The sequence below is a fragment of the Micromys minutus genome (genome assembly GCF_963924665.1).
Source record: "Micromys minutus genome assembly, chromosome: 18".
Classification (NCBI taxonomy): domain Eukaryota; kingdom Metazoa; phylum Chordata; class Mammalia; order Rodentia; family Muridae; genus Micromys; species Micromys minutus.
The window spans coordinates 25998722-26019827 of record NC_137953.1 but is presented as its reverse complement, the minus strand read 5'-3'; the positions used below and the strand labels follow the sequence as shown (position 1 = coordinate 26019827).

The 21106-nt window shown below is 48.1% G+C and overlaps 1 protein-coding gene across 1 annotated transcript; it reads left to right on the top strand.

Moving 5' to 3' along the window:
* Nucleotides 1–1415: 1415 nt before the first annotated feature.
* On the top strand, nucleotides 1416–15441 carry GHRHR (growth hormone releasing hormone receptor; the record flags this gene model as incomplete). The annotated part of the gene is made up of 13 exons (XM_080931835.1): nucleotides 1416–1472; nucleotides 5282–5384; nucleotides 5471–5578; nucleotides 6101–6198; nucleotides 7544–7641; nucleotides 8474–8606; nucleotides 10073–10226; nucleotides 10513–10573; nucleotides 10983–11052; nucleotides 11579–11670; nucleotides 12176–12305; nucleotides 13700–13741; nucleotides 15316–15441. 13 exons carry the CDS (start codon nucleotides 1416–1418, stop codon nucleotides 15439–15441), a joined length of 1272 nt encoding a protein of 423 aa, XP_080787961.1.
* Nucleotides 15442–21106: the final 5665 nt, after the last annotated feature.

Sequence of the window (21106 nt, the reverse complement as noted above, 5' to 3'; positions counted from 1 at the left end):
AGGACGATCAATCTAGTCCTTTGGCCTCTGCCCCCTTTTAGTTATGTCTTCTCTGTAGCCGTTGATTTCTCCCTGCCTGAGTCTCCTCTGCCTGTCGAGAGGAGCCCCATGTACTGTGTGCCACCCACGCTGGGCAACATGTGCAGAAAATATTTTCAGCGTTTTGTTGACAACAACTAGGGGTGGAAAAATAAAGCCCCGCTGATGTCAAATGAATCCCAGATGCAGATGTGGTGGTGGGAAGCTTTCCACATTCATGACACAAGTTCACTAGAAACACATCTGGCACCCCAAGCACAGTTCTGTAAGAGGGGATGGCTGTTCAATGGTCAAGACCCCTTAGCTGCCATGCCATTCAGGATTGTCAAAGGGGACATTTGCCTTCAAGTTCCAAGTGCTGAGCAAGATCTAGTCTTGTTTAGGACATTGTCACTAGCTGGGGCAATTGAGAGCTTATGTTCTAACATAGAAATAACGAAAGTGAGTCTCTTCACTTCAGTAATGGAACATGGGTGTCCTGTCACTGGTGAGTGGCCCAGCTGCAGGGATGTCCCCCAATTAGCCTCAGTTTCCCTTCTGGACAAAGGGGTTATAAGAAACCTTACCTAGCCCCGTGTGAAGTTGACATTGCCTTTGTGCTGCAGATGTCACCTCGCCATCTAAGCGTCCCCATCAGGTCATGTGGGAATTCAATGTGCTACCTTCTTGGGCAGCATAAACTTCAATTAGTGATGAACCAACTATTTTGTGGTGCCAGGGATTTGAACCTGGAGTCATGCACATGTTGACCAAGTGTTTTATCACTGAGCCACACTCCCAGCCCTTCATGGTCATTTTTCATAAAACCCATTAAATTTTTCAGGCTCTCCTGTCACTTTCCCCTTTACCTTTTGGTTCCCTCAGCTCATCCTCCAGCTTGTGAAAGAGACTTAAAGCATCAACAAATCTGGGGCTCCTTGAAACCCTGGGGCAGACCTGGGCACCTTATTTTCTGAGGTCCCTTCATTTCGGTGCAGGTATAGGAGGCCGTTGGGGAACTAGGCTCCGAAAACAATAGGAAAGCATCTTAAATAAGTGGAACCATTTCCCGTGACTGTCACCTCTCTGTGCCCTATCTGTGTTCTCTGGGTTCTTGCTGTCAGGATAGGTACACTCAGACATAAAGGCAGAGCAAGGTGGTGTAGCAGAGCTCAGCCACCCCCTGCTGAGGACACGGAGTCCCGTTTAGGGCTGGCAGTAACATGATGTCCCACCAGTCTGTTCCATATTCAGCTGGGTGTCCCTTCTGTTGGCCCTGCCTACACACGCAGTTACCGGGAAGACGAGGTAGCAGGGATGCAGTAGGTGGAATCACCAGAAACAGCCTGGGAGGGAAGGACCACGGCTCATTGGGGTTCACTGCAGGCACCCCTGCCATGGATAGCCTGTTGTGGGCTACTCATGCCCTCTGCTTGCTGAACTTGTGGGGAGTTGTAAGTAGCCAGCTCAGACTTCCTTCTCTTGGGTGGTGGCAGTCTGGGGTGGGGGACCTCCTGAGTCTAGTGACTCCTTTCTTCCTTCCTTCTCTTGCCAATCTTATATCCAGCCTGGAACTGAGCTGCCTCCTTCCTACCTTACCTAGTCCCTATCTGTATCCTCTTGGAGCCCCAGAGACACCTGTCCTAAAATTCTGTCTTGAAATGGCTGAGACCAGACAGAGCTTCCCTGTCACACCTGAGCCTGTCCTTTCTCTAAGCCATATATCCCAGGCTGTTCCCCACCCCATTCCTTCTCAAAAACAGCCAATGTGGGTCCTGTCTTCCAACTCCTGGGTCATCTCCAGAATGGCTGTTTTCCTTGAAGGAAGTATGGTCAGGGACCATGCCGGGCCAGAAGAGGTCATGAATTCCAGGTCTTCTAGCTGTGACATTTGGGGATGCTCCCTTCCATATAGCCAGGGTTGGAGAAGATTCAGGAACCGGCTACTGCTCCCTGTGCTGTGCCCAGGGGTATGGGGAAGCCAAGGAAGACGGCTTTCCTGAAAGAGCTGAAACTTTCCCAGCAGACTTTCTGGGTTGCTGACGGCAGCCTCAAGGGCCAAGAGGGGAGGAGTCACAAGGCACCAGGAGGCTACCTTCTTCTACTGCCTAGGCAGGGGTGACCATCCATCCCAGCAACTCAGTGCCCTTCACTCAAGAGGCTAGTGTCTGTAGACCATGAAGTGGACTCTGTGACACGTGAGCTTTCACCTGCCTCTGTGTACCAAAAGAAACTCGGGCTAGATGTGGTGGCTCATACCTGTGGTCTCAGCATTTGTGGACGCTAGAGGATTATCATGAGTTTGATGTTAGACTGAGCTACCCAGAAAATTATAGACCAGGAGACCTAAGTCTACCAGGCCTCAGGGAGGGGATAGGGATAAATGATCTGACCTGTCACAAGGGTGACACGTAAATGTCATGCTGGTAAATTCCATGACCTCCCCACAAGGCACAAAGGACTCACATCCTCCTCTGTGTGCACAGCACCTTGAAAGCTTCATTTTGGGGAGGGAGCCCCAGACCAGAGGAGTCATTCAGCAGCTGGAGTAGATACCAGATCCAGGACTAGAATTGATCACTGTCTCCCAAGCCTTGAGGTGAGAAGTTGGTCAGGTCAGGGAAAGGTCGTGTGTGTGTGTGTGTGTGTGTGTGTGTGTGTGTGTGTGTGTGTGTGTGTTATGCGCATGGATTTTGCAGGGAATTTTGTAAATCTTGAGAGATGGTAAGAATTCTAGCTCTCTAAAGAGGTCAAACACCAAATCTTAGGCATACCCGGATCACTGCCTGTCCTGGAGCACTTGGACTCCACGCAGGTACATTAATCTCCTGTCAGAAACACAGAGGTGTCCAGAAAAACTTAGAGACCATTTGTTGTGGCCCCAGGCTCTGGGAGGCATCCAGTCTGCCGTCTTTATGACCATCAAGCCATGCATGAAGTCGGCTTCCTTCTTCCCATCTAATGATCAATAAGTTGTCCTGATGCAGGACCCTCATCATCCACCATAGCTCTGTGCATCCTCGAATGTCCACCTTCCCCAATCTCATTGTCTGTATGTCTATCTGAACACTCTTCCGCTCCACCAACCATACAGTTAGTCCAGTCCCCTCCCACTCCAATTCCCTCCTTCCTGCTCTGTGTTCCTTTACCTCAGTCAGGTGCCCTTGTCTTCTTACTCCCCCACACTTAAACTAGTTATACATTTGCTCATGTGACTTGTCTGAACCCAAGTGGTCTTGCTGGAGTCTCCTGTCCTGGCCTGAGGCATTTCTTCATTTTTAGTAAGCACCATAGTTTCTTTCAAAGCTTTTCCTCATAGCTTCTTTGATTTGGTCCCTGTGCCCTCTTGTGGGCTAACTCAGATAACCAAGGGCATCTCCCTGCCCAGAGATCCTGCACTGCATCTGCTAAGTCCCATGTGTCAGGCGACACATTGACCAGTTTTGGGATTGGGACATGTACATCTTTGGGGACCTTTGTCCTGCCTACTGGGGGCTGTTTATGCAGAAACACTGTCAGGAGCCAGAAGTGTATAGAGCAAGGGGTGGTAGGGGAGGAGGAAAGGGCTGCACTATCACAGTTATGGGAGCTCTAGGTGGCTTTCTCTAATGTGTCACAGAATTCACTGCCACAATATGGAAAAGTGGATCTGTTCCTCTCTTTTTTTTGTGTACTTACATGATTATATATATATATATATATATATATATATATATAAAATCATATATATTAGCATAGTTGTTGTCTTGAAAGTAAGATCTTAGTCCACAAACATGAAATAAAGGCACCATTCTCAGATCACAGCCAAAGCAACACAATCACACAAAGCAGTGTAGCTGAGCTAATGTGTACTCAGGGTGAAAAGCTGACCTACTTTTTTCCCCCTTGAACTTCACACAGTTTGTGACTTGTTTCTGGGGTGTTCAGAGATTACTGGGGTTAGTATCCCATTATCAGTGACTTCATATTATGTTTGTTCTTTTGTGACTGGGTTGTCTCACTCAGGATGATATTCTCTAGATGCATCCCTTTTCTTAAGAATTTCATAAAGTCATTGATTCTGATAGCTGAGTAGTACTCCATTGTGTAAATGTACCACAATTTTTGTATCCATTCATCTACTGAAGGACATCTGGGTTCTTTCCAGCTTCTGGCTATTATAAATAGAGCTGCTATGAACATTGTGGTGCATGTGTCTTTGTTGTATATTGGAGTGTCTCTGGGGTAAATGCCCAGAAGTGGAATAACTGGGTCTTTAGGTAGTACTATGTCCAATTTTCTGAGGAATCGCCAGACTGATTTCCAGAGTGGTTCTATCAGTTTACAACCCCACCAACAGTGGAGAAGTGTTCCTCTTTCTCCACATCCTCCCTAGCATCTGCTGTCATCTGAGTTTTGGATCTTGGCCAATCTGACTGGTGTGAGGTGGAATCTCAGGGTTGTTTTGATCTGCATTTCCCTGATGGCTAAGGATGTTGAGCACTTCCTTAGATGTTTCTCAGCCATTCGATATTCCTTGATTGAGAACTTTTTGTTTAAGTCTGTACCCCATTTTTAATAGGGTTATTTGATTCTCTGGTGTCTAGCTTTCTGAGTTCTTTGTATACCTTGGATATTAGGCCTCCATCTGATGCGGGGTTGGTAAAGATCTTTTCCCACTCTGTTGGCTGCTGTTTTGTTCTCTTGACAGTGTCTTTAGCCTTACAGAAACTTTGCAATCTCATTAAGTCCCATTTGTCAATCTTTGACCTTAGAGCTCTAGCCATTTGTGTTCTGTTCAGGAAATTTTCTCCTGTGCCTATGTGTTCTAAGGCTTTTCCTACTTTCTCATGTAATAGTTTCAGTGTATCTGGTTTAATGTGGAGATCTTTGATCCACTTACACTTGAGCTTTGTACAAGGGGATAAGAAAGGGTCTATTTTCATTCTTCTGCATGCTGAGTGCCAGTTTGTCCCTCTCTTCTTTCCTATTTCCTCTGCCCTCCTTCCTTTCCTTACCTGCCTCTCTTCTTCCCCCTTCTTCTCTCCTTCCTTTCTCTATTTTTCCTTTCTCCCCTTCCCTCCTTTCTGAACATCCCCTTTCTATTCCCAGCTCCTCTTTCCACCGCTCATCAAACATGCCTTGATATCTGTGGGGCAGATGAATGGGTCTTTCTCAGAATTAGGGCATGGAAATGTACCAGGCATGGTCTCTGTCTTCAGGTCACTCCAGCTAGAGAGTGGCCTCCAGTGGGCTTGTCTCATTCTGTCACTATTTCCCATAGGCACTGGGTCACCTCCACCTAGAATGTGACCTCATCACTCAGTTGAGGGATGATGAGCTAGCATGTCTCCAGGCGGCAGAGGAGACCAACAACGCATCCCTGGGTATGAAGGGTGGGGATGTCCCCGATCCTGACATCCTCTCCAGCAGTTCCCTTCAGACACCCCATGTCTCCTCCTTCTCTACCTAGGATGCCCTGGGACCTGGGATGGGCTGCTGTGCTGGCCCCCGGCAGGCTCTGGCCAGTGGGTCTCCCTCCCCTGCCCTGAATTCTTCTCTCATTTTGGCCCAGACACAGGTGAGTGGCCTAGCTATGGCAGAGCTGTGGAGCAGGTGGTCCTTTCTGGTTTGCACATCTCTGATTTGGTGATGGACTGTTCTGGATTTCAGCCTCACATTTCTATCTTCTCGTGTTACCCTGATAAATGTAGTCATCTTGAATAATGACTAATAGCATCAATCCCCATTAATCCAGGGGATTAACGACAGCATTGGAGCAAGGGAGGTGGTACCATATTGAGGAGGGTGGGAAACATCTCCCTCTCCACTTCGCCCATTGGCCCTCCTGTCTCTTATGGGGAAGGGGGTGTAGAGATTCATTATTCCACTCTGTGCCCCCAAATAAATAGCGTTCAACAGAACTTTCTTGGAAAACAGAGACAGACTACACTTGGCTGGAACCCCAGCTACTCTTCTCTCCCTGTTGTTGATTAAGAACTCCTTGTGCACACCTCACAGGGACAGTTGATAGCCATGGCCCTCCCACCATCTTCTGGGAAAGGGAGGGATTCTGTAAGCAGAGACTCTTGCTTGTCTCTAGGGGCTGTGAAGAGGGACTGTACCATCACTGGCTGGTCTGATCCCTTCCCACCATACCCCGTGGCCTGTCCTGTGCCCTTGGAACTGCTAACCAAGGAGGTAAGCGGCTCCCAACATCTCGGAAGAAGGTGACCAGAAATACTGATAAAGGTGGTAGCTCACTATCAACCCCATTTGCTCAGTAATCATCACCGGTTCCAAACTGCTGGTTCTTCACCTACATAGTCAAGAGGGGCCCAGATCCAAGCAAGATGGTCTTTGCTGACATCTTTCTTTTTCCCCCATGGGTGGGCGCTCTCTTCACACACCAGGCCTCCGTTCCCTGGCCACACCTTTGCTCATACGGAGCTCATTTTGTTAGCTTCCTGTGCCTTCTTTTATCTCGCTAGTGTGTTCATCCCTGCTAACACTGGACGCCCAGCTCTCATCAGGTTCTAAGAATCCTCCTTGACCCCTGCGTGGCCCTCTTTTGATGGTTGCAATTTTCTGACCATTATAGTACTTTGGGGGCTGGTTTTCAGTATCAGGGATTGATTGAACCCAGGGTCTCCCATGTGGGCATAGTAATTACAGGATCTGTCCAGCAGATGGCAGGAAAGTGCCTCCTGAAGCTGGTCCATTTACTTAAGGGTGACATTTGGTTGCTTTGAGGGAGAAGGGAAGCAGAAGGCAGACTGAAAGCCATAGTCACCCTCCTCTTGACCAGCCTTTTCTCTACGCAGTTTCTGGTATGGGGTGGGGGGCGGGGTTTACTTATTTCAGAGGGAATGAAGATTGTTGCTGTGCTAGACAGGAAGTGCTTGCTTTCTCTGGTCTTCAGCCACGGTATTCTGGGTGGTGGCATGGGCAAGCGAGAAAACCTTAAGGGTGTAGTAATTATAGACCCCTAGTTCTGGGAAGCATGTGCCACACTGTGCACAGGTCAGGATCTTCTCAGGGCCCGTCCACACTCACAATCCCATTTCTCCCTGCTCTCAGCCATAAGAGCAAAAACACCGGAGTACTCATCTTTCAAATAAAGAGACGGGTCAGAGGAACAAAGGGCTTACAGAGCCAGAATTGCGGTGCCTGGTCATACCATACCCCTAGCTCCGACTGATTCAAATACCTGGGTACCAAAGAGCCTTTTCCCGCCTGCCTCTGGCTGTTCCTGGTGTCCAGGATGTTACCTTCATATGGGAATAACAGTGTTCTCAAGATGGTAGCTAGCTGGGTGTCAGTAAACAGGCCCAAATTCCTCTTGTGCTTTTGTTACTCTCAAGAGGCAGGTAGCTTCTGCTGGCTCTTTCCCCACTCCCAGTGCAACTGTGCCTCCCTAGCACCTCTACCTGCAGGGTCAGTGCCTATATGAGGCTTTCTGTGGTTATCAGCGACTGGGAAGTTGGTGGAGTTTGCAGATGCCTGCTTGATTGCCAAAAATTTCTTCTGCTTCTGTTGTCCCCAGACATCTTACTTCTCCACGGTGAGGATCATTTACACCACAGGACACAGCATCTCCATCATAACCCTCTGCGTGGCTATTGTCATCCTGGTCGCTCTCAGGTTTGCCACCCTTGCCACCTGCTCAGTAACCGTCACTGGCTTCCCCACTGTCTGCAGACCAAGTCTGCTTCTTTGCCTGCAGAGTGAGGAGAGGCCCAGATCCAGGCAGCATGACCTTTGCTGACTTTGCTGCCTTTTCCCCCATGGGTGGGCCCTCTCTTCCCACACCAGGCCTCTGTTCCCTGGCCACACCTTTGTTCATATGGAGAACATCCTGTTGGCTTCCTGTGACTTCTTTTATCTCGCTAGTGTGCTCATCCCTGCTAACACTGGACGCCCAGCTCTCGTCAGGTTCTAAGACGCCTCCTTGACTCCTGCGTGGCCCTCTTTTGATGGTTGCAATTTTTGGACCATAGTAGTACTTTTGGGGTTGGTTTTCAGTATCAGGGATTGAACCCAGGGTCTCCTGCATGGCCTCCACAACCCAGTCCATCCTCAGCTCTTACTGATGGGTGTAATGGCTCTCCAGCCTTTAAAGGTCATTTCCTCATGGGACTATGACTCAGAGGGTAGTGCTCTGATCACCAGGGACTCCCCCAGGCTCTTTACTGGGCGGTGACTACCTCTGCATCCACAGTTACAGAGCTGGCTAAGGGCAGAGCTATAGAACCCCTGCTCCTTACCTGAACTTAGGCCAGGAAAATTCTGGCCAGCTGACCTTTAGGGTCAAACTGACACTTTCTTCTCACTTTTTACCCAGTTCATTGGGTTTCATGTTACTCTGCATTGGGTTACCTTCTGCCTAGCTTCCCAGCCATACCAGGCCTGTTCTAGGCCCCGGGAAGGTCTTTTGTAGTTAGGCCTTTATGTTCATCTCTCCTGTTTCTTCCAGGAGGCTCCACTGCCCCAGGAACTACATCCACACACAGCTGTTTGCCACCTTCATCCTCAAGGCCAGTGCTGTGTTCCTGAAGGATGCGGCCATCTTCCAGGGGGAGAGCGTGGATCACTGCAGCATGTCCACTGTAAAGGCTATGACTGGAGGGAGTTGGGGCACCCTGGGGAAGAGGGCAGGGGACAGGCCTGAATGTGCCTGACCTGTTGCCCTGTATTCATGGCCAGGAAGGAAGCCTCAAGCTCTCCCTACACACCCATAGATCAGTGTCAACATGAGCAGCTCCCTTCGCTAGGGGCACCCTACACCAGTATTCCTTTTTCCTCAAGGTTCCCATTTCAAGTTGGTCACAGCAACTCCTGTGCCAGTCAGCCACATTATTGCCTTTAATGAGTATACAAGGACCTGGGTGGAGCTTGGCCCCTCCTTCCAGAAGCACCTAGGTGACAGGAAGCACCCAGACTTGGGGACTGCTGTGTAGGGAATGCTAAGAATAAGAGAACAAAAGGGCTTCAGGGAGGAGGTGACCTGGGAGCTGCATGGGTACAAAGGTAGTGACATGGGAGAAAGCTCTGAGTGAGAGGAGAGTCTGAGGCAGGGCCACCACAGGACACACCAAAGCCAGAAGCTGAAAGTCACAAAAGTGGAGGGGTGGAGAAAGGAGAAGGAACAAATTGAAAACGGAAGGGGTCAGAGTTCAAGGTCTTTGAAAGTGTTCTGGAAATGAAAAGACAAGTGAGCTCCCAGACCAACAAGTGGCCCGATTTAATTAATGAATTAATCACTGACTACACTCACTTAGGCCGGGCAGCACACCAAGCACTTTACATGTATTATCTCTTTTGATCTTAAAATGCCTTGAAGGCCTCACTTGAATCCCATTTTGTTAACAAGGGGCAGCTGGCCAGGTCACCGAGCCACACAGTTGGGGAATAAATAGAACTTGGGCAGCTGGGCTCAGAGGTGGTAATGTAGCCAACATAGGCAGGTGAGGGAGGAGGAGCCAGATGGTTGCATGAATGGTGAACACATCCTATATCCACTGATGAAAGCTGTACATGTCTGTGGTTATTACTTTAAAGGAGAACTCCAGCTTAGGAAGGACACTTGACAGAGGAAACAGGACAGTGTGTGTGTGTGTGTGTGTGTGTGTGTGTGTGTGTATGTGTGTGTCTGTGTGTTTGTGTGTGTGTGTGTATGTGTGTGTGTTTGTGTATATGTGTGTGTATATGTGTGTGTATGTGTGTGTGTTTGTGTGTGTGTGTGTATGTGTGTGTGTTTGTGTGTGTGTGTGTATGTGTGTGTGTTTATGTGTGTGTGTGTGTGTGTGTGTGTGTGTATGTGTGTGTGTGTGTGTGTGTGTGGCAGGCTGAGGTGATTTGCATGGCTGACAGAAGACACAATGAACCTAACCTGTGTGTCTGTGCTCTGACATCACAACACTGTCAAACTCCTCCCACGGCATCGCAAGGAGTGGAGTGGTCCAGTCCAAGGTGGAGGGGGACCTGAGGGTTTGGTGTCTTCTTGGGGTGAAAGAGACCCAATGGGGGCTGAAGTGGGGGTCCAAGCTCTGAAGCATCAGGTCCCTGCTCTCAGATCCTGTGTAAGGTCTCTGTGGCCGTCTCACACTTTGCCACCATGACCAACTTCAGCTGGCTGCTGGCAGAAGCTGTCTTCCTGAGCTGTCTGTTGGCCTCCACATCCCCTAGATCCAAACCAGCTTTCTGGTGGCTGGTCCTCGCTGGCTGGGGTGAGCATCAAGGGCTCATTCGCCATCACGGGGGGGGGGGGGTGGAGGTTGGGAAGGACCTGGGAGCTCATAAAGAGGCCTTTCTCATTGTGAGTGACTACAAGGCTCAGGAAGGGGAAAGGGAACAGGCCACAGTTCATTGTGGAAGTAGAGTAAATCCCTTCAAGCCATTACCTGGCCCCACCATCATAGTCCGCATGTGGCTAGCAATTGGCGGGAGGTGAAGGGTACACTTCAAGCAAAGGGTACAGGGCTCTCATTCATCCCTGTGCTATCTCACCCTCAGGGCTCCCTGTGCTGTGCACTGGTACGTGGGTGGGCTGCAAACTGGCTTTTGAGGATACTGCGTGAGTAGAGCAACTTCCTCACCCCCATGCTGTCAGCAAGGCATGTAGTAGACCATCTGGGGGGGGGGCAGGAATCTCTAGGTTAGAGTGTGGCAGGTGGGCAGAATGCTGGTTGGGGGGGCCAGAAGCTCAGGCAAGAGAGGCTGTCATAGCTATGAATCTCAAGAGAGCAGCTCTGAGCAGGTTTTTCAAGGGCAAGAAATATCTGGAACAAGGAAGAGAAGGGCCAGTCTTCACTGGGCTGTGGACAGGCTGGGATGGAAGATCGGGCCAGAGGGAGACAGAGTGGGGCTGAAGACTTGACCACTAGACAGAGAGAGACCCCCAGAAACCATAGCAAGTGTGTTGAGGAGGTGCATTATCAGGGTAGAAAAGGGGCATCTTCAAACCCAGGCTCTCTTCCTCTCAGGTGCTGGGACCTAGACGACAGCTCCCCCTACTGGTGGATCATCAAAGGGCCTATAGTCCTCTCTGTTGGGGTCAGTCTCTGAGGCCAGATTCCTTTGCTTTATTAATTCAGCCTCCAGGTTTCTTTATGTGGATCTGCAGGGGGTGGAGACATGATTATCCCAAAAAAATCAGGAAACCGGTACCCTAGTTTCTCTGGCACTAGTTGGTCACATCAGCACTTAGACCTGTTTTCTAGTTTTCCTGTGTCTGGCTTGCAGATAATCTCTTGCTGGGGGTGGTAACAGGTGAGCACTCAGCTGCTCCTGGTCCCAATGTGGCCTGGCTCTTGTGGGTGTGTGATCTTTCCCCAGCAGAGGAATGAACATCTGCTTTGTACCCGAGAGACCCTGAGAGGTAGCTGGAGGCAGGTGGCCAGACCTGGTCCTCTCATCCTTTTTGCTGGGACTGGAAAGGGGGGAGGGGCTCAGTCTTTCTCTGCCCTGCACTTCACAGGTTTGGGATTCCTAGTCATTCAAGGGGATGGGGCCAATCCTAGGCCAGCCACCTAGTGCTGCCCTTGACCGCTGCACTCACATTCCTGTGCCTCATTTCCAGGTGAACTTTGGGCTGTTTCTCCATATAATTTGCATCCTTTTGAGAAAGCTGGAGCCTGGACAAAGTGGCCTACACACACGGGATCAGTACTGGTATCATTCCTGTGTGTGTGCATGCACATGTGGTGTGTCGTGTGCGTGTGCGTGTGTGTGCTTGGGAAACCTACTCGGAAGGCCCTTGGAGAGAATGACATTTGTTTTTTGTCTTGTCTGATAGCTACTTATTACCCTGGTCCCATCCTTTTCCACATGTCCCTAGAGAGAGAATAGATCTGGGCTCTGCCTCCCATGAGATTACGGTAAAGGAAGGTGGCACACAAGACTGTCAGTTACCATGGCAAATGGCTGACACAGGTTCCATCTATTTCTATGGGGCCTGGAGAAGGAGATCATGTCTAGATGGGAGAGAAGGGCAATTAGAGGAGGGTTCTTGGAAGAATTAGATATAGAAAGATGTATATAGAATCGAGAGTAGCAGGAATAACTGCATGGCCACAGCCATGTGATGGCCCATAAAGTAAAGGTTTGTGTAGAGGACAGAATCTCCACAATGGATGGTGATGGACAGCCTCAGAGTCTAGAATTTGTCTTCCCCAAGGCGGCTTTCCAAGTCAACACTTCTCCTTATCCCGCTGTTTGGAATTCATTACATCATCTTCAACTTCCTGCCTGACAGTGCTGGCCTTGGCATTCGTCTACCCCTGGAGCTAGGACTCGGGTCCTTCCAGGTGAGATTCCTCCTACAGATACTCCTTCTTTCCAAGGACTATGGCAGAAGGTTTTGACTAACTTGTTAGAGTGAGGTCTACTTACCCATCTGTTTAATTAGTCATCTCTCTTTACCCTTTAGCTCTCTACTCATCTGGCTACTGATATATTCATCTGCGTATTCCCCAGATGTTTATTCATCCACCCATGTACCCATCCATCTACTTATTCATCCATCTACCTTTCATTAGCAATTCAGTTACCCTTTCTTCCTTCCAACCATCCCTAACTACCTATCCACTCATGTACTCATTCATCCACCATTTATCATCTATCCATCAATTCTTTTTCCCCCCTCATGCATTATTTGCTATCAATCAATCTACCCACCCACCTATCCATACTTCCATTCTCCTTCCTTCCTTTCTCCTTCCTTCCATTGTCTCCACTTGTTCATGCATTATTCTATTCACCTTTACCTATCCATTCACCCAGCTATCCACCCATCTGCCCATCTATTCATCTATTCATCTATCTACCCACCTTCCTATCCACCTGTCCATCCATCTATTCATCTGTTCTTTCTTCTATTTCTCCTTTCTTCAGTACACTTGCCTATCCATCCATTCTTTTTACCATTCATCTGTCCATCCATCCATTCATATTTGTTTCTATTATATCATCCATTTATCTATCCATTTATCTATCTGTCTGTCTATCATATATCCATCCTTTTTAATTCCTCCTTCTTTTAGCCACTTGCTCATGCATCCATTTTTCTTTTCACTCATCTGTTTATCTATCCTTCCATCTGTATGTTAACTTACCTACCCATTCTTTCATTTGTCATTCTTTCTTTTCATCTATCCATCATTCTTTCTATCTATCTATCATTGATCTATTTACCAATATATTCATTCTTCCTTTTATTCCTCCTTCCTTCAGTCCACTTGTCCATATAATCATCCTTTTTCATTCATTTTCCCATTCATCCATCCTTCCATTCATATATCTATCCATCTTTCCAGCGGTCCTCCCTCCCTTCCTCCCTCCCTTCCTTCCTTTCTTCCTTCCTCCCTTACTTCCTCCCTCCCTTCCTTCCTTTATTCCTTCCTCCCTTCTACCTACCTATTCATCCACCCATTCATCCATTCATTTACTCATCTTTTCAGGTTTTCCTGAGAACCTATTATGTATCAGGTAATGTACTCACTAATGCAGATGCAAAAAAGGAGATACACAGTGAGGTGGGGCTATCTATACAGCCCTGGAAGGCATGCATTGATGGCTACATGTCTTGGTATGTCTGGTGCAGTGACCGATGAGCAAGGGAGGAGACAAGAGAAAGACTGCCAGATTCCAAAGTCAGGCCAAAGTGTTCTGATGGACTTCTTTCTTCCCCTTTGACCCGCAGGGCTTTGTTGTTGCTGTCCTTTACTGCTTCCTCAATCAAGAGGTATGTATGCTCCCAAAGGCTCGCCTTTACTCAACAAGTAGACCTTCTTCTCAGTTCCTTTTCTCTTGCCCGTATCCTGTAAACCCCAGCATAGTTGACTCCCATGGTCCTCCATTCTTATGATTCTTTGTGTGAGTAGGTTCTGAGCACCTTCCTCAATCACCTTTAACCTGGATACTTTTGAACACCTTGCGTACTTTCCTTCTATGGGCTGGGCCGGGTTCTACAACCAACTCATGAGATGGAGGTCTTTCAAGGGTCAAGGAAGGGTGGAGGACAGAGTAGATCGGTTGGGGGACAGAGAGTGAAAAGATAGAGACAGGAACCAAGAAAGCCATAGGTCCATATTGAAGGAATTAGGAAAAAGAGTCAGATGCAGAGACAGAAAAATCCAGAGCAGAACAGGAAACAGGGAAACCCTGGAAGAAAGGGACTCTGATAGCCAGGAGTGGAGGCAGCAGTGAAGCAAGCAGGCAGAATAGAGCCCACGGCACATGTGGGATTATAGAAGGCAGGCAGATGAGACGGGATAGTCACCAAGGAGACTCTTTACCCTTTCTTCTTATCTAAGTCCTGCTGTGCAGAGAGGAGAATTTGGCTGGGTCCAGTCCCCAGGATTCTGGCAGCATGCACAAGCTGGGTCATTGCTCTTCTTTATGGCTCTGTGTTTGCCACAGGCTCTGTGGATGATGGACTGATTCCTGTCCTATTTTTTACAATTAAGGAATTCATTCCACCCATCATTCCTTCCTTCCTTCCTTCCTTCCTTCCTTCCTTCCTTCCTTCCTTCCTTCCTTCCCATCTGTTCATCCATCCTTGCCTTACCCGACACCCTTGTCCCCAACTGACTCTCAGTATACCGAACCCATTGTTTGAGTCTTGTACAGCCTTGTCTATGATATAAACACAAAGACATAGAATCTGAGTGTAGCAGTCCCAAGAATCCTGAGTCTTGGAAGGAGCCCCACTGAGATGAGTTGAGTCTGAGTAAGAGGTTCACACAGGAAGTAAGTTGTGGGGGAACCTGTTTCAGGAGACAAACTTGGATACAAAGTAGTTACATATCTTTGGTGACAGGAAACTCTGTTTTAAGTACACTTTCTACTTTTGGGGCAGTTATGGGAAGGCCTTGGTTCTAAATATCAGTCAGCTTCCCCTTATCTTTCATGCATCACTATCAGGTTATTTATCAGGCAGAATGCCTTTCATCAGCTCTCTCTGTCCTCCATTCAGACAAAGATACAGACTGCCTCACTCCATCTGCCCAGGATTCTCCTTTCATAGTATCTACTGGCCTTTCAGACTAAGGCAAAGGTGGGTCAAAGTCGCCGGCCAGGAGACAGAAAGGGCAACCATGTGTTTGCCTGGACTCAGACTCAAAGTTTTCAAGGCAAAGGCTGGAAATAGTCAGAGGACGGAGGGATGGATAGAGTAGTGGTGTCTGTTCCTGGCGAGGCCGGCGAGCGGACTTTCCTCACCTGCTTCTCCCACACCACTTCCCCCTGCACCTTAGTCTCCTGAGGCTGAGGAATGGCAGCGGGATCTTCCTAACACCCTCTTCTTTGTCTGTGGAGGTGAGGACGGAGATTTCTCGCAAATGGTATGGCCACGACCCCGAACTTCTGCCAGCTCGACGGACCTTCACTGAGTGGACCACACCTCCCCGATCGAGAGTGAAGGTGCTCACCTCTGAGTGCTAGGCCGGCCATCACGAAGGCCGAGCCCCAAACCCTGCACTCAGACTGCCACACCACCATGGGCAACAAGGTCCTCCCTTCCGTTCTCGTTCTCTGCGTCTGCTTTCTCTAGATCTCCATATAGCAACCTCCGACTTTCTCAGATCCTGTATCTGCCCCAGCTGTTCCTTCTTTCCATTTGGGCTATTGCCCGAGGCCCAGAGGAACCAATAAACTTGTACATGAGTGATCCACAGTTGAGTCAATGTTGCTCCGAAGTGGAGCTCTTGTCAGCAGCCATTATTTGCACTTCCGGTGCATTCCTCAGCCCCTGGCTCCAGCGGCCTTATTGCTATTTGTCTCTGTATGAGTTCTCATGTTTTATTTATTTTTTAAAAGCACTCTTTTGTTCCAGCCCCCACTCCCCTTCCCCCCCTCCCACAGGCAAAGATTCGAATCCTTGCTTTTTTGTCTCCCAGGCCTGGAGTGTGCCACATGTCTGTATTCGGATGTAAATAAATGCTATCTGTCATGTGTCTCATCCATCCACTAATGTTTCCCCCAGGCACTGTGCTTTTAAGGGCTCCGCTGCATTGCTGAGGGTGCATCTGGTCTCCTGTTTTGACTACACCGGGCCACCTGTCTGTCTTTCCAAGGACTGTAAGACAAGCCTCTCTCTGGGACTCACACCAGGAAGAGCACCCCCCCCCAGGGGGTGGCATCGCTCACACCGGGATTTGAGAAGATTCAGTTGTGCCAGATTGCAGGCTTGTGAATTAGCAGCCTAGCCATCCTAGCAGTCCTGTAGCCCCACTAGCTTCTGGCATTCTCCTTCCATTTCAAGTTTACAAGCTAAGCAGGTGTAAAGTGGCAGCCGAAGCTTTTGGTCCCTTTTCCCCTGCTGACAAACAGTTCCTCTTGTCAGCCTTCTGAGTTTCTTCTGGAAGTCGCTGGTATCTTCATCTGTTTCTATGAGGGGTGGGGGTGGGGAATCCTTACCTCCACGTCTCTCTCCTTCGTTCTTCTATTTGTGTCCTGGGTTAGTAGTTACTCTTTTTATTTTTTTATTTTTATTTTATTTTATTTTTTTTAATTACCACACAGGGGGAGTTCAGGGAAGAGAATTTATTTTAGCTCACAGGTTGAGACGGTACAGCTTACCATGGTGGAAAAGGCATGGTCGGGGAAACAGCTCACATCTGGGGCAGCAGGGTTGTGGGACAGCTGGTTTCACTGCATCAGCATTCGGGAGGGTGGGAGCTCTGGCTAGAACTAGAATTCTGCCAGAACCCATAATGCCTGTTCTCCAGGAACCGACCTCATCCACCAAGGACTTCCTCTGGTGTTGCCATAGTCCCCTTGAACAGTGCTCTCCAGGGACCAGGTGTTCAGACATGAGCTTATGGGGGGGATACTTCCCATTTAAATACCAATATATGTCCCTCTATGTCCCAGCCTACTGCTAGTTGCCCTCAATGTAGGGTCCCTGGATGCTGCACATCCTCATTCCACATCATCTTCCACCCTCCTTTCTTCTTCCTGGAGGAAGGAGAGAGAGAGTGGGTGCTGTCCTTCAGGGCCTGCTTGCTGACTGATGGGGTGGAGGGGTTCAGTAGGAAGTATATGTGGTGTTAGGTCAGCTACAAATTCTCGTAGACTTGTCTACCACAGAAGCTGTGCTCTGCAGAGCCCACTGCGCCCTAGCAGGACGCCCTGCCCCACTACATAGCCCCTCTCATTTCTTTCTCCCTCTGCCCTGTGCGCCCCCCACCTCTATGTAGCCCCGTGTGGGATGATGCCCAGGTGTGATTTCTCTTGTTCCAGATTTTGCTCATGGCTCTGGTATGCCCTGTGATCCTCTGCTATAGAAAGGAGCTGCTCATCCTGCCTGGCCATCTTTCCTACCCAGCATCCTTTCCTGTATATTGGGAATGGGAAAGCTAGCCGGATGGTGTGCAAGTATGTCTGATGGAGGGAGATGACGGTTTTATCTCATGTTCAGGAGGGCTCCTGAAAAGGGACAGGGCTTTTTGCCTTGGCAGGTGGCAGGCAAATGTCAAAATCAGTGTGGTCCTGTCTGAACACCTCGGTACATTTTTGCCTGTGGTCTCAGATCACATAACTAATTCACAATCATCACTATGGTTTGCGGCACAGAAGGGATTACAAATGAAATAAAATCCAGCTATAATTCATGCACAGGGACATACATCTGAAGATTTTTTTTTTTTTTTTTTTTTTTTTGGTTTCATGAAAGTTTTTTGCTTTGCATTTAAGAAACATCTTGGTGCCACAATGTATTTGTCAGTTTGCTTCTTGTCTTTACGCTAAAATAAATAAATAAATAAATAAATAAATAAATAAATAAATAAATAACATTCAAGGACAATAAGTGTATGGAAGAATAGTCAGTATCGGAGTCATGAGGAAAATGCAGATAAATCCACACTGAGATACGGTCACAGCTAGGACAATGGGGGCAATGGAAAAAGACAACAAGACAAAACTAAATGTTGGCAATGGAAAAAGACAACAAGACAAAACTAAATGTTGGTAAGGATGTGGACAAACTGGGACTCAAACATCACCGGCCGGTTTGATAAAGTATTTTCCCGTTCCTCGAAAATGGTAATCCTAAGTTACCTAGTAAAGTGCTCCTAAGCGTGGATCCGAAGGACCCCATACATACCCAGACAAAACCTCGTATGTGGGTGACTCTAACCTCTTGGCCGTTGACTGATGAATTGCAGTGTATGTATAAAATGGGATGTTAATTCTGTCGCAGGAAGTTCCCACGTGCACAGACTCCCAGGACACTGCTCCAGCGATGAACTGAGTGAGCTCCAATACTTCCATTTGTACAGGATGTCTAGCATTGCTAACGCAGATGTAAGGTGGCTGAGGGGGCGGCATGGAGGTGACAGAGGTTCTAAAACTAGATTTCGAAGATTATGAACATACAGAAAACCATGGAGTAGTACACAGAGCTTTCTGTCTGTGCGTTGTATCTCAACAAAACCATTACCTAAAGTGAGGAAGTGGACTGGTGAGGTGGCTCAACCACGGCCTGAACTGCAGAAGTCTGGTGAGCCATGGTCTATCCCTGACAGCTGTGGCAAAGGTGGAAGGGGAAAACCAATCCACACGTCCTCTGCTCTTCTAAAACACATGGTGCCATGACATTTGTGTTTCATCCCCGAGCACTTAGAAATAGTGATTAGTGGATTTGCGGACTTTTTTTTTTCTGCCATGAAGTTTGCAGTCTCTAGGACATCCTTTATGCCCTCATCCCTTCCTTTTCCTTTCCTTCATCTTCTTCATCTTCTCCATCCCCCTTTCTCTTCCTTTTAAAGTAAACATCTTTGTGACCATCACCCTTGAATGAAATTCCTTATGAACATTAAGGTATGTGTGTGTGGGGTGTTCAGAATGAACAGAGACTTCTAGAATCAATTCTCTTAGACTCAGAATTCTTGCACCAAATGCAGACTGTTTCCTGGCAAAGCTGGTCTAGTGTATTTTTTTTTTTTTTTTTTGCATGACAGCAATTTCATGATGGATTTTCTGCACTGTTCCCATGGAAACACCTTCCACTATCACTTACTGGTATTGTCACTGTTGGTTGAGTTATTGCAGCGGGGTTGGTTGATGGTTAGTGTTAGCTTGGTTAGTGTTAACATTAGCAGTAAATTAGTGTTGAACGGTCAGTTAGTGTTAGCTGTTAGAGTCTAGTGTCTAGAGTCTAATGCTAGTATGGAGTTTTAGGAGTTAATAGGAAGTTAGTTGCTAGTGAATAGTTGGTGGCAGTAGATACTAGCTAGTGGTTGCATAGCACTTACTTATTGAGGCGTATGCTGTCAGCTGTTTTGGGAACACCGGCTTTAGGAATTATGTAGCTTCTCCTAGGGGTTTTGCTGTCGTTATTTCTTGGTCCCTTCCAATTTTGTTATGAGCTCCAAATCTCTAAAGTACATGATGACAAGTCTCTGTAAACGTAGAATATGCCTGCACATGCAAGTTCACGGCAAAGCTCTTTTCTTGGCTTTCCCTCCGTGGCAGAAGAGGCTGGCTAGAAGGTGATGTCTATGGGTTTTAATGATGGGCACTAGATGGGCTGGGTTCAGTGGTAAAACCTGTGTCTGGGAAGGGTACCAAGTTGGAGGAGAAAAAGCAATATTTATCCTGGCCACCAGGTGGCATATGAACTGTGGCCAAGACTGGGAACTGGGCAGTCCCTGGAGTAGCTCCTAATCTAGAGAGGGGCAGAGGACTCCCAGGATCTGGCTTGGGGCTCAGCAAGTCTACAAGGCTGTGTGGGGAAAGGAGAGCACTTGGAGGAGGGGAGACTATCTGAAATCCAGCCTTGCTATGTAAGAAGTATATAAGGAGACAGAGAGGGAGAGAGGGAGGAAGGGAGAAAGGAAGAGAAAAAGAAAGAGGAGGGGGAGATTCTGTGTACTTTGAGCAGATAGAATAATTAATGTCCCATGGGGGTCTCTGTGCAAAGGTCAAGCTGTAGGAAGTTTCTTGGGCGTGTCCCCTTTGAGAAAAGTCTTTTTCCATTTCCCAACCCACATGTTCCTCTCAGCACTTCTCTTCAGGCGCTGAGAGGAGTTTTACATGGAGGCAGAAAGGAAAGAAGGAAGAAAGAAAAAAAGGAAGGAAGGAACAAAGGAAGGAAGGAAGGAAGAAAAGAAGGAAGGAAGTGAGGAAGGAAGGAAGAAAGAAAAGAAGGAAGGAAGGAAGGAAGGAAAGAAGGAAGGAAGGATGAAAAAAAAAAAGGACTTTCATTGATGTTTGGGCTTGGTCCTAGGGATGTAGAAAGAGCCTTGTGGTAGGGCCAATAGTTGAACGTGAGAACAGCCATGTTGAATGTAGATGGTCAGAGCAGGGAGGGTCTGGATGAGGGCTAGAGAAAGACTCCTGGACTAGGCTCTAGGCTGACTGCACACACATCTGTGTATCTGCATACAGCTCCCTCCTGGCTCTGTTCCTCAACCATCTAGACTGTGGATGATTTCGTTTCTGGGAGTCAGGCTGTGTGGAAGCACGTGTGTGGTGTGTGTGTGTGTGTGTGTGTGTGTGTGTGTGTGTGTGTGTGTTTGTGATAAGCCTCAGAACTGTTTTACATTCTCCTGGGACTCTCTTGGGCTTTGTTCTTTTGTTATTCATGTGAGGGCTCCCTGTTCCTTCATTGGGTGCAGAGTGTTTAAGGATGCCTGTTTTCACTTTTCACTCTGCAGCAAGATGATTCTATCAAGGCCTTTGTGTGGCCTCTGGTGGGCTAGGACCCTCGGGAGATGCTGAGTAGCCAGGATCAGTGTACATGCCACAACACCAGGACAAATGTTGTTGTCTTTCCCACTGTTTTTAGTCACAGAGAGAGTAGTAATGCTGGGGACAGAACACCGGAAGCACTGTATGGCTGTCCTGAGAAGCTGTCATGATTCTCAAAACCCAGACCTACCTGCTTTCTTTCAACACTGTATCATGGAGCATCCATTGATGGGGACAATTTGGGTCCTGCCCCTGCCGCCTTAAATCAGCAAGGCTGGGACAGCAAGTTGTAGTGAGCACTGTGGCAGGATTCTCTCATGTGGCCAGTGCCTTGAACACTGGAAGGTCACTCCAAACTAGCTGAGCATCCACTAATCTGACAGATGTCAGCATGAGGAAACAAACGGCCATT